Source organism: Malurus melanocephalus, unplaced genomic scaffold, assembly GCF_030028575.1.
Source record: "Malurus melanocephalus ecotype Western Australia unplaced genomic scaffold, MMel_1.1 scaffold_288, whole genome shotgun sequence".
Taxonomy (NCBI): Eukaryota; Metazoa; Chordata; class Aves; order Passeriformes; family Maluridae; genus Malurus; species Malurus melanocephalus.
The window spans coordinates 291988-304939 of NW_026623520.1; the positions used below are offsets into that span (position 1 = coordinate 291988).

The 12952-nt window shown below is 40.8% G+C and overlaps 1 protein-coding gene across 1 annotated transcript; it reads left to right on the top strand.

Moving 5' to 3' along the window:
• The first annotated feature begins 429 nt into the window (after window positions 1-429).
• Window positions 430-9510, top strand: ALDH5A1 (aldehyde dehydrogenase 5 family member A1). Its single transcript, XM_057376714.1, has 10 exons — window positions 430-737; window positions 866-949; window positions 1847-2017; window positions 2148-2264; window positions 2680-2823; window positions 3690-3833; window positions 5108-5266; window positions 6545-6714; window positions 7407-7465; window positions 7610-9510. Exons 1-10 carry the CDS (start codon window positions 441-443, stop codon window positions 7813-7815), a joined length of 1551 nt encoding a protein of 516 aa, XP_057232697.1. The 5' UTR covers window positions 430-440; the 3' UTR covers window positions 7816-9510.
• The last annotated feature ends 3442 nt before the right edge of the window (window positions 9511-12952 follow it).

The following is a 12952-nucleotide window of genomic DNA, read 5'->3' on the forward strand; positions in this document are numbered from 1 at the left end:
TCTTCACCTAGACGGTGGCTGGGCACTGGAACAGGCTCCCCAAGGAAGTGGTCAGACCACCAAGCCTGACAGAGTTCAAGAAATATTTGGACAACGCCCTCAGGTACATGGTGTGACTTCTGGGTGTCCTGTGCAGGGCCAGGAGTAAGAGCTTGGATGATCCCTGCGGGTTCCTTCCAGCACAGCATATTTTATAATTCTAAGCCTCCCCTCTCCTTGCAAAGCGGAGGTCTCGATGGGGCGCAAGAAACGAGGCTCCGGGAAGCAGAAGCTCCATCCCGCCCCCACTGCCCCCCAGTACACTCCACCGCTGGCCGAGTGCCACCCGCCACCGCCCCCACCGTGCCCCGCCACCGCCGCTCTGGCCCGGCCCCTCGGCAGCTCCTCCTCCGGGGCGGTGCGGGCGGGCCGTGCCGGGGCCCTGTCGCCGGAGCGCGGCCATGGCCACCCTGCTGCCGCGGGGCGCTGCTGCCGCCCGCCGCCGCCTCCTGCTGCGCCCCGCGCCGCTGTGCCCGGGGCCGGTGCGGGCCGCCAGCCGGACCCTGCCCGCCGCCCTGCTGCGCCGCGGCGCCCTGCTGGGCGGCCGATGGGTGGAGACGGCCGCCGCTTTCCCCGTGCAGGACCCGGCCAGCGGCGAGGAGCTGGGCCGGGTGTCCGACTGCGGSGTGGCCGAGGCGCGGGCGGCCGTTCGGGCTGCGCACGAAGCCGGCGCCGCCTGGGGCCGCCTCCCCGCCAAGGTGAGCGGCWGCGGGCGGTAGCGGCGAGGGGGCCCCGGGGCGGCCCGGCCCGGTCGGGTCCGGTCGGGTCTCCGGGGCCGCGCTTCCCCGTCCCTGCGTGCGGCAGCCTTGTCTCTCCCTCGTCCCAGGAGAGGAGCGTGCGCCTCCGCCGATGGTACGAGCTGATGGTGGAGAACAAGGAGGAGCTGGCGCGGATCATCACGGCCGAGAACGTGAGTGGGGAGGCGGGGGTGGGCACGGGCAATGCCCTGTGCTGGCACTCGCCATGGGAAACCCAGCACAGGCAGACGGACATCGAGTCAAGCTGACAGCCCTCAAGACTGTCCCTGCGCACTTCACCAGCTACCATGTCCTTCCGAATCACTTTGAGCATACTGTGCACTYACATTGCTCTGCTTAGGTCCGTGGATGACGTTCCAAACATTTCTCCTCCGGACATAAATAAAGTGTGTTGGTTTGATTACAGTAGTCCCTAACCAGCAGAAACCAGACCCACGTTGTGCTTCATAGCATGCAAAAGTGCTCATGTTTGTGACTGGGAAAAACCATACAAGTCTCCAAGTTGGATTCACAGTCTGCTTTGGTCTGTATCACTGAGTAGTCTGGRAGCTCACAAACTGGTGTCCTTTTGAATAAAATCTTGCTGGAGGATACTTCAGCAGTTTCTCTATGGTGTCACAGCTGCTAATGGTCATTCAGTCCACAGGATCAGACCTGGAGATAGTCCAAAGCAATACTCCCAACACAAATGACCCTGGCATAAACTTGTAACTGTTTTGCCATTATTTGTGTCTCTCTTCTGAGTGGTAATAGCATCTAACTCAGAGTTTGTGAATAAATGCATACTGTGTTTGCTATTCTTCTTCCTTGTCCTGGGCAGGTATGAATCCAGGCATAGCATACAAAATATTGACTATAAAATGGTATATTKTATCCACACAACTATTGCTGCTGCAATCATATAACCCGTTTTGGAGATCTCAGTGTATGTCATAGGGAGGGGAACATAAAGTACTCTGAAAAGAAGAGAAGCTCTGAAATGACTTGAATTTGTTTATATTGCTTCCATTTGCCACTTACAATGTATCTTTAATCTGATTTAATCGAAGGGGAAGCCTCTGAAAGAAGCGCAGGGTGAAATCATGTATTCAGCCTCATTTCTGGAGTGGTTTGCRGAGGAGGCACGGCGGATTTATGGTGATGTTATTCCAGCAGCCGCAAAAGACAGAAGAGTCCTGGTGCTGAAGCAGCCAGTAGGAGTGGCAGCCATTATAACCCCAGTAGGTATATCTGAGCTCTTCTCACGCATGAAAATTATTCTCAGCCCACAGCTTGAAATGTCACTTAATTCTGCAAAAACAGGAGGCAGAATTTTCATAGCTTTGRTTGTACTTTTTTCTTTCTTCCTAGTGGAATTTTCCCAGTGCTATGATTACCCGGAAGGTTGGTGCAGCTCTGGCAGCTGGCTGTACAGTGGTAGTGAAACCTGCAGAAGACACACCTTTATCAGCATTAGCTCTTGGGGAGGTGAGCTTTCAGTGCTAAGCTTTGCCTCAGCAATGGATTGACACTGTAAATGGGGAGGCRGATGGGCTTGGAAGGTAGCTCTGACCAGCTTCATATGTGAAAAAAGGACAAACTGTCTGATTTGATGCAGGTGTTGTAGTTAAATGAGAATCTTCGTACATTGCCTCTTATATGGACTAGAGCCTCAAAATGGATTGGGCCATTTTGGTACACAAAATATCCTTGTATCTTTCGGACAGTTGAACTGGAGCAAAACTGCTCTCGACGCTGTGGCACCTGTTCCTAGTTGTTCTAAGCCCTTTTGTCTTCCATTGACTTACAGACWGTTTTCTTCAAAAGAATGAACAGTCATTAAGTGGTGATTCCTCTTAAAAAATGCACTAATAGTGCAAATTCTGTTTTTCTTTTCTTGCAGCTTGCAAACCAGGCTGGAATCCCAGCAGGAGTGTATAATGTTGTCCCTTGTTCTAGACAACAGGCAGCAGCTGTAGGGGAGGTTCTATGCACTGATCCATTGGTATCCAAAATATCTTTTACTGGCTCAACAGCAACAGGAAAGGTACATATGTGAACAGAATATCCTTGAAGATTATTACTGTGGTTATACTAGAAAGGTAGGGGGAAAGTGTGCGCCTTTATACAGAGCCTTTTTGTGTGGCTACTGTATACAGATTGTCCAAATAATTGTGTATCTCTTGAGATACTGCTTATACATTTTAGTATCAGTACTTGACAGAAGGATGCTTGCCTGCAACTTCTTGGTAACTGCCCTTTATTAAAACTATAATGTGAACAGTTCTGTGAAAGATATCCTTGGTTTATATCATAAGGTGACAACTTACTAGTAAGAGCACTGAAATTGAGTTTCAAAGGTACTATTCAAGAATGGTGCCTCCAGTTGAGAGAAAGTATCAGAGCAGTGAGGCCCTGGAGTCTCTGCTCTCAGCCTTAGTCAAGAAACAATCTTGTTGCCGTCTCTAATTGAATCATTAAAACTGCGGTGTGGCTATAACATGACAGAATTTTCTGGTAGGGCTTTATGCAGAATGAAGACAAAATCTGGTATCAAGACAGATCATAATACCAAATTCTGTCAGATCTTGGAAAACTTTTGGAAGAGTAGTCAAGATTTTATTAGCAAAAAAGAACAAGCAAACAAAAAAAAGTGACAATATTAGTGTATAGAAGCTTGACCTGACCTTAAGTTGATCAAAATCTTTCTCTGCATTAGTTGTTGGCCAGAATTCCATCTTTAAAGATTTTAATAAAGGAAATTTGTTTTTGTCATAGGAGATGGTCTAACATTGTAGAGAAGATGCAAATTACTTCCTTGCCAGAGTTAATTTTTTGCTGCCTTGCACCCATGATTCCACTGTCCACATCTAGTGGAGGTACAGATATCTGTGTCTCCTCTGTTGCCTGCAGATCTTGCTGAARCATGCAGCTGGCACTGTGAAGAGAGTTTCCATGGAGCTTGGAGGACATGCTCCTTTTATCGTGTTTGACAGYGCCAACGTGGACCGTGCTGTCGCAGGAGCCCTTGCTTCCAAGTATAGAAACTCAGGGCAGGTGAGAACAATCTTTTTGTCCTTGTTTCTAGAAAATTAACAACTGGACATATAGTTTAAGCTCTAAATAAACTATTTTGTGTAAAAGGAAATCATAGAACACTKTATTGTGAAGAGAAAGATGCTGGGCTCACACATAGTTCTGGGCACTAAAGCCGATTACTGGCAAGTCTGAATAGCAAGACTGAAATCTCATATGTTTTCACAGCATACATGGTGGTCAGTAACATGACTGATAGAGAAGATGATRTTCACTAGGACTACCCTTTGCAAGAACTTGAGAAGTGATAAGGCATTTGTCATGTCCTTCGTTAACATTAACTACGGCTGTGAAAGACACAATCTTGCTTCAGTTTGTTAAGACAGTCACAGGTAGTTTTTTCCACAATGAGTAGCTTTAAAAAATTGATAGACAAGATTCAAGTGTGGGTTGCTTCAAATGCATTCCTTTAGAGTMAAAAAAAATTTAAGAGCATCGCTTTCCTGAACAGTCTGCTGAGAAGGGCTATGTCCAGCTTTACAGGTACGTGTGTACATGAAACTGATGAACTCCAGCTTTTGAGAAGCACCAGATTTTCAGAGGGCTTGGGAGGTCATTTGATGGGGAAAACTTTGCTTGAATAACTTAAGAAGACAGGAAGAAAGAAAGGAAATAAAAGGGGACAAGGATTGCTAAGGAATCAGATTGAACATGATATAAAAGGCACTTCTGCTGCTGTGGAAAAGGATAAGTAGCTGTTACTTTTCACATGCTGTAGCAATCAAAATAGGATGGAGTCAGTGCAAAGGGGTAGCACAAATAGATAGGCCATTGAAAGCAATTAGAAACAACTTCCAAGAAGAAAGCAAACTCAGCATCAAATAATATAAGAGTTAGAGGAAAAAAAACCCCATACCATTAAGTGGGATTTGAGTTTCTGCTGCTCAGTCCAACGTTCTGCAATTTAGTTAAAAGGTATTTTGTGCAGTTTCCGGACCTTGGTTGACCCATGTATCTGAGTCCACAAAACTCACAAAACATTTCCCCAGCGTAAGCAACCTAGCATTGTGACGTATTTCACACACCCACTGACAGCTAGTTGAAGTTGCATTTCTAAAATGAAATAGGTGGTGAAAGATATGGCATAGCTAGGTAACAGCTTAGGATGAGGGAAGAGAGGCAGGGGACATCAGTGTAGTAACCTGATTCTGTGGCATGAGGGTCAGAACACATTAATTGATAGATCAATTTCAATATAAACTACTGGGGTTTTGTCTTACTGTGTTTGTTTTCAGACCTGTGTTTGCACAAACCGTTTCCTGGTGCAAAAGGGAATTCATGATGAATTTGTGGAAAAGTTTGCTAAAGCTATAGAGAAAGAACTACATGTTGGAGATGGATTTGATGCAAAAACTACGCAAGGACCACTAATAAATGAAAAAGCAGTGGAGAAGGTATAAATAAATATTTAATTTTTAACATCTTAATTTTCTATGATCATAAAATAACTTTACATTTATGTTTCACTTTTTTCCAYTTGTTTTTATTAGAATAAATTTGCAGTGTGACTGAAGTTGTTCTGTCCCCCAAGTCTATGAGTGCACATAGACAAACAGATGTGGACAGTTCATGCATCATCCCTCTGTTTCCATTAAGGGAAAGAGAGGCCTCCTGTAGGAGAAACTGATGCCTCCTGTTAACTTCCTAGCTGTTCTCAAGACCATTCATTGAGAGAGCTGTATGGTGATCCTGCAGTTCTGAAGCACCGCCATTGACAATTGCTTTTGAAGAACAGTGTTACGTTTTGGAAAAAGCTAAGCATAATAATTAATTGGGGTTAAAAATGCCAGAATTCTGGATGTGGCAATCACTTGAAACTTCACATTCTGTTTTGGATGACTGGCAACTCCAGGATTTTTTTTTCAATCCTAATAAGTCACATCTTTTATAATACTTCACACCATTCCTAAGGTTAAATGTTACTAATTCAAATGTCTCCTAATTTTATGTAAGATACTACAGCTCAGTTGTATGCAGGCTTGGTTTGAATCCATCATACATGAATTCTGCCACCTTCTCTCTCGCTTTATAAAAGAATGGGAAAATATTCAGTTATTTGGGAGACAGGTCCTTGAATTTCTTTCCTTCATGCCTTCCCTTTGTGCATCACAAGTGTGCACATTCAACTATATATACAAATAAACAAGCACTATATAGTCACTTTCTGTAATTTATAGTATATAGTCACTTTCTGTAATTTCTGTCATATCAAAGGACAGCATTCTAGGTGGAAATAGCTACTTTGTTGTCTTTAGATGAATTGTATATATAGAGGGTAGGTAGAATTGTAGATACAGGAAAACATTCTTGCCAGTTCATCTTGAAAGATGTTTCTCTTTTCATAGCAGTCATGTACTTTTGTTTTCATAGTGCTTGATCACTGATACAAGATACAGTTTTTGGTCCTGCAAAGACTTTTTCTCACATTAGGTGTAGTCCTTTAATTTCAACAGAAAAATAGGCTGGTGGCCACACTCAGTTTAGCCCTCTGAAATTGTGTCAGACTGAGAGAAACAAGAATTGAAGAGAAATTAGATAATATTGCAAATGATCCTCTGCRAAGTGTAAACCTCTCTTCAAAATCTTCTCTTTAATATTGGAGACTGTTACTTCTTCAATGAGAAATGTATTATTGCTCATTCTTAAATGCTGGCTCTGTATGAACACCTCAGGTGGAGAAACACATTAAGGATGCGGTTTCTCAAGGAGCATCTGTTGTGACTGGAGGGAAACGACACAGCTTTGGGAAGAATTTCTTTGAGCCTACATTACTTAGTAACRTTACAACAAAAATGCTTTGCACCCAAGAGGAGACATTTGGCCCTTTAGCACCAGTTATCAAGTAAGATTATTAATTTTATAGATTAAAATTAACAATTAAACAATGAAAGATTATTTTGAATAAACAAGATTTGAAAGACAGTTTGCAAAATTTTTCTTTATGGTCACACAAGTCTTGTAAAAACTGGGGTACACATGTGAAAACATACTTTGGATATGTGGTTTATTTGTTTCTTTCTCTTGACCTGATTTTAGCATTTCTGCAGCTTTTTGAAAATTAAAGTATCTCAATAGTTAAAAAAGGGTAGATAGAAGCAAAATCTTCATCAGCTTCGTGAGCTGTGGTATGAAATAGGAGACAGCACTTCTGAGTATGTAATGTGATTTGCTGGTCCTAAGCTTAAAGCCTTCCCTGCTTTTATGCAGAGCAATTGGATGTGATGGAAGAATGTACATTTATGTTTCAGAGTTGAGAGTGCTGTCTAGTTGCCAAAATAGGTAGGCTAATCCATGTGAAGTAAATGGTTCAGCTACCATCCAGCTACCTGGGAGGATAAAGGCTACTTAACTACTTTACTACAGTTYAAATTAAGAGAAGAGGTAGACATTTTAGTGTTTCAAAATGAAAGTTAAATTAGATTTTTAGGAAAAATAAATTGACATTTTAATTCCTGATAAGACTAAYTCTTGTCAGTAAGTCAGACAGTAGGTTAATTGCAGGCCTCATTTTCATTTTTTTCTTTCTATTGACAGATTTGAGACTGAAGCAGAAGCTGTTGCTATAGCAAATGCAGCTAATGTGGGCCTAGCAGGTATGCCTCTCTGTCAGATAAGTTTATTTCTCGGGTTTTGTGAGCTTTAGTGTTATGGGCTGATGATTTTGAACGTGAGTAAGTCTCTTCTTCAGTCTTCTGCAATTGCTGTTACTGATTTTCATTCCTGTATCYCTTTATCAGGATATTTCTACTCCCAAGACCCAGCTCAGATCTGGAGAGTTGCGGAACAGCTGGAAGTTGGAATGGTTGGTGTTAATGAAGGCATAATCTCGTCAGTGGAGTGTCCTTTTGGTGGGGTAAAGGAGTCTGGCTTAGGGCGAGAAGGTTCAAAATACGGCATTGATGAATACTTAGAAATAAAATAYGTCTGCTTTGGAGGGTTATAAAAGCCTTCAGACAGCACAATCCCAGTGTCTTGGAAAACAGTGCTGTAGTTTTAATAAGCTTATTGAGCCAGAAATAYGAATGAATGCAACTTTTACCTTTAAAACTAATCAGCCCCGTCCTGTGTATGTAGAGATATTTACAGTATTCTGTGTTGCCAAATATTTTTACATGGTCTTTGTTTATAYATCCAGTTTTTCAGTAATGTGATCACAAGGTCCATTATTTTTAGTAATGAGTAGGGATGTACATTTATTATTCTTGGATTATCCCTGTGTAACTGGGAGAACTTGGAGACTTGTCATACTGAAATCAGATTGTTTCAGTATAGCAAAGGGAATTTGATCACCATTTTTTACTACCTTTAGTGTTTCAGTGTGAATATGGGAGGCTTTGGGATGGCAGACTCCCTTTAGAATTTTCTGCAAATACTCACACTTTCTAATGTGGTTATATGACCTTCTTTAGAAGCACGTGTCCTTTTTTTGTTTGTTTTTGGAGGGTTTGTTTGTTTGGTTGGGGCTTGTTTTGTTTTTCTTAAATTGTGGGAGAATCTGCTTCTTACAAAAGGTGAGGAATTGTTTTTAACTATATCTAGGCATTCACATAGCCAAATAGACAGCTTTTTCAGCATTGTTAATGCTGATTGCAGGGCTGCTGCCTGCTCAGCTTTAGGTTTTTGAGCAAAGAGATCCAATTTGTGCCTAACATGCCTAGGATGAAATATGGYCCTTGTTTGATGCCTGTTAGCCCCAGCAGTCCACAGAACAGGACAGTCCAGGAGAAAGAATTGCTGGCTTAGTGAGTAGCAGGAGGAAAATAGGATACTTACAGGAATAATTTGCAGAATTGTAAGAGGACACAGTAAGGGCTGTGTAAGAAGGCTCAGGTGGTGACATGATACAGGTGGTGACATGATACAGATTAACTCCCTCCCTTCCGTGAAAATACCAAGACTCTCCTTGGGTAGGACAGTCCCTGAGGTAAACGTTGCTCTGTGTCTAAAGGAACATTACTCACCCCCTTCAAGGAACAGATATCCATTTGTGTGGGCTTTGTGTCTTGAATTGGATTTGTGTTTATGGAGGTGAATGTCCATTAGGGAAGAAGGTTAAAAATTCTTTGAACATGGCTAATTTGTGACCTAATAAAGATTTAAATAGTGGTGGTTAGAGGTGAGACTTCAACACATCACCTCACTATTCTGTCATCATCAAAAGATGATGTAAGGCTTCCTTAGTATAAAATGAACAATGTTGTTTAAACATTATTTTAATAGCAGTCAAACAAAGCACTTAAAAATTTGCAATGTTAATTTGGTGAATAAATCAGCACTGCAGAAGTCAAGTGGAGTAAATTTTGTTTCTTACAAAATTATTTATTTATTTATTAAAAATAAATAAAAGAAGGCAACAGAGCCCTTCTTCCTATAGAGTAATGAATGTACCCTATGAAATGGAATATTTTAGGATGTTTTATCCCATCAGGCAAAGAGATACCAGGTAAAACAAGATGTGGAGATGGAGGGAAAAAGCTGGAACAGTTTCACAGGGTTTCTTTTAAAGCGCACATAGAGTAGCATTGATGGCTACTTCTTATTTTTAAGTATTTTTTTATGGTAGCATTTGTGTAGCAGTTGAGACCAGGTGGGAACACGTGATCTGTCAGTACTGTGTGCATCATGCCAACCAAAGGGCAGTTACTGCCCTTCAGTAATTTCCAATGCACCAAACCCGCACATTTGTGGTAGTGAGGACTTTGTACTGTTATCTATGCTCGTTGTGGAGAACACAAAAAGGATGGCCTATTCCTACACTAGTTGCATGAAATTTTCTTACAGCCAACTTCTAAGATTGCACTATTAATGTAGTAACAGTGGCTGAATTTGGGGAATACAGTGTTTTGGAAGAGGAGGCTGTTTGCCAGCCTTGGCTACCAAAGTGTTTATTTCTAATTGGAAACAGTAACTTGGAAGAAAAAGATGCAGGCATAGTTACAGGTATTGTACACCAGCAGAATATCTGCCACTAAAATTCCGGACCAGTTATGTCTACCTGTAAACTGCAGTATAAGGTCAAAATTAAAATAATCTTATTTACAGCTGTATGATGGTGCAGTATTTAATGYGAGTGTACTTCTTAGGACAGTGCAGTTGGAGGATAAATTCTTTAACCCTTACTCTCTTCACTGTGAAGTTACTGATCAGATGCATTGGTACATTTAATTCTTACTTTTTCTGAGAATAGCACTTTTAATGAGTGTTTACTTTTTTTTTAGCGAATAATATCTTTTACTATGCCTGATAACAAGCACAAACAATAATTAAAGATAATGTTTGTAAGAAACTTAAAAAGGACCTTTGTATAGATTGGATTATGGTTGGATTCCAGCATAATATTCTCACATCAATAAAGTCTACATCAGAATAATCAAAGTTGTCTTCATAGCTAAAGCTGTGATTCTTCAACAGAAGACTTACTTGAATTCTCATACCTCAGTTGTGTTGATTGCACTTGTGATAGTTTAGCAATTTCTAAATATTAAAAACTGTGATGAAAAAAATGTTTTCAGTTAATAAATAGATTCTGTGAAAGCACTGGATTTTGTGGTTTATTACCTTATTCAGTGATGAATTGACAAATTGACAGCAGCAGCCACATTAAGTTCAGTCTGTCAGATTTCCACAGATTTTGTTCTGACAATTTTATCASTGGGAAAGACAACACTTCTTTGAATCCATATGTTCTTGGTGTAAGATTTTGGTACCCCCAATTACAGTCCCTTGAATCTAAATCAAATAGGTGAGACTACTTGGGCATAATAATACACCATCAGTTGTTTTGTATGCCAGTCTTTTATGCTGAGTCAAACATTTTACCACAACATAAGTAGATCAGAGTGTCTTTMCTGCTTTTGTGATATGATTGCTTGCATAATTCTTCATTCATTAAGATTTAAAATAGAGTTTTGGGAGCTCTTCTATTTAGTTAATACACTCTTGAAGCCTGAGAAACTGTCTTTTAATTTCCAACTTGACACAGYCATGGCCAATTTCCATTTTTAAAGTTACTCCTTAAACAGCTGTTTGTCAAACCCGTCCCCTCCTTCTCTGTGTAACAAATTAAGAAACTATATTTACCTGTTCTGCTAGATAYTAACAACTTAGCTGTCTTAAAGAAGATTTAGGTATGATGCCCAGAAGCTCTAGGTTACATTTTAGCACTTGTTTAAAGAGTTTCCATATCAAAACTTCCTGCTTAGGTCCTTTCTAGAAGAACCATGAGAAGCTGGTGGTTTATTTAYTTTATCAGTGAGTGTCAAAACTGCTTAGCACAACTGGCTGAAGTTGTTTTGGAATTGTGCCAATTATCTTCTGTTGCACCATCTACTCACAGGGATGGGGGCAGGCTACTGCTATTACCAAAATACACCATGCAATAACAGAGGCAGACTCCATCCTTCAACAAAGGGCACGTGTATCTCATTTKCTCACTCAGCTGCTAGTATTCCCTTGTAATCCAGTGTGAATATATGAGGCAGCACCATGTATCCAAACAGACTTAAAAGTTGCTTTCATGGTACRTATGATTTTTTCCTTATGGAAAGACACTTGCACCTCATAGCACCCTTTTTTAATCACTATTTAGCACGAACTTAATACACAATGATGGAYGGGTTTTTCTTTTCCAGTTCAGAAACAAGCAGCATAACCTACCCCTCTCTAATAGCATATTTTGGGTTATATTGCAGACTTGTGTCTCTGATTACTGCTAAGCAGCCTTGCACTGACACTGACACTGACTTACACTGTCAAGTATGGAATCTTACAGAGTRAGCCACAAAACCTGTGAAACCATCACACTTGGTATGACAGCTAGTGATTACTTATAGCCAATTAAACCAAGTAAAGACAAGCATCACATGAAAACCTATTATGAGGTGCAGTAAATTATTTTGTTCCTGCTCTCTGATGTAATGAATTTTGCCACTTCTCTAGAAAAAKATGCTTCTCTCAGTAGGAAGGGAAGGAGTCAGCCACTGTACTGCTTATAAGTTTGAGTACAGACATAAGCTATGGTATACAACATATGTCTTACAAGCCTGGCCTGAATGTTGAGTCCAATACAGAATGCCATTCCTAAAAGAGTACCTGACAAATATCTAAAAGGAAAGACAAAACTTTATTAATAGTTACATAAATGTAATTTCAGCTCAGAAATGGTTCCAGTTACAATACAATAGCATTTGCAATAAATAACATTTTGTAGAAACAGATTCCTAATATAAATTCTGTAATAGCTCACCCATCCACCCACAGGGAGAAGTGCTTTCATACAGAGACAAAATACAGATGTGCAGCTCATCTGCACCTGATTCATAGCCTGTGCAAAAATCATTTGCCTTTGCTGCTTCCTTCTTAAAATTTTATTTCTAAACTTTATATTTCCCTCCTTTGCCTTGGGGAGTTCAGGACATAAAAGGTACATGAAATGGGTTTTTCTTTGCTGCAGAAATATGGGATTAGTATTCTAGTTMGGGATCTCACTAAGGAAAAACTGATGTTAAGAAATTCACCTCTATCCCATTGCCCTTCTCCTGGAGCAGTATTTTCCTCTCTCAAGYCTCACATGAATGGCAGAAGAGTGCACTTACTGTCATTTTATTACCACCATCTTGAATTTCCATCTGACTCCTGCCCATTACCAGTATACCGGGGGTAAAACTAGTTTCACTTGAGGTTAAAAGCAGGAAKAGAACATTTGCCTAAGAGCTCAATTATTTTAAGAACATCAGACTATTTAAGGAAAATTTGCACCAGCACAGAGAACACATGCATGCACTTGCTCTCTCACTGTTAAGTTCCTTGCATGTGTATGCACTTCTGTTTGCCCACAGGAGACCAAGAAAAGGAAAACTGACATCATATAAGCAAACAGCCAACAGCACAAAACAGATGCTTGCACAGTACTTGTATCTGATGCATCTGACAGAGAGGAAGACTATTTACCTCAAAGGACAGAGCTGATAATCTATTCTTACACACAAAACAAGAATAACCTTTTTTCCCCTATGCAAATAATCAATTCTCTGTAATTAGGCAGTTTGTATTTTGCTTTTTTTTTTTTTTTTTTTTTTTTT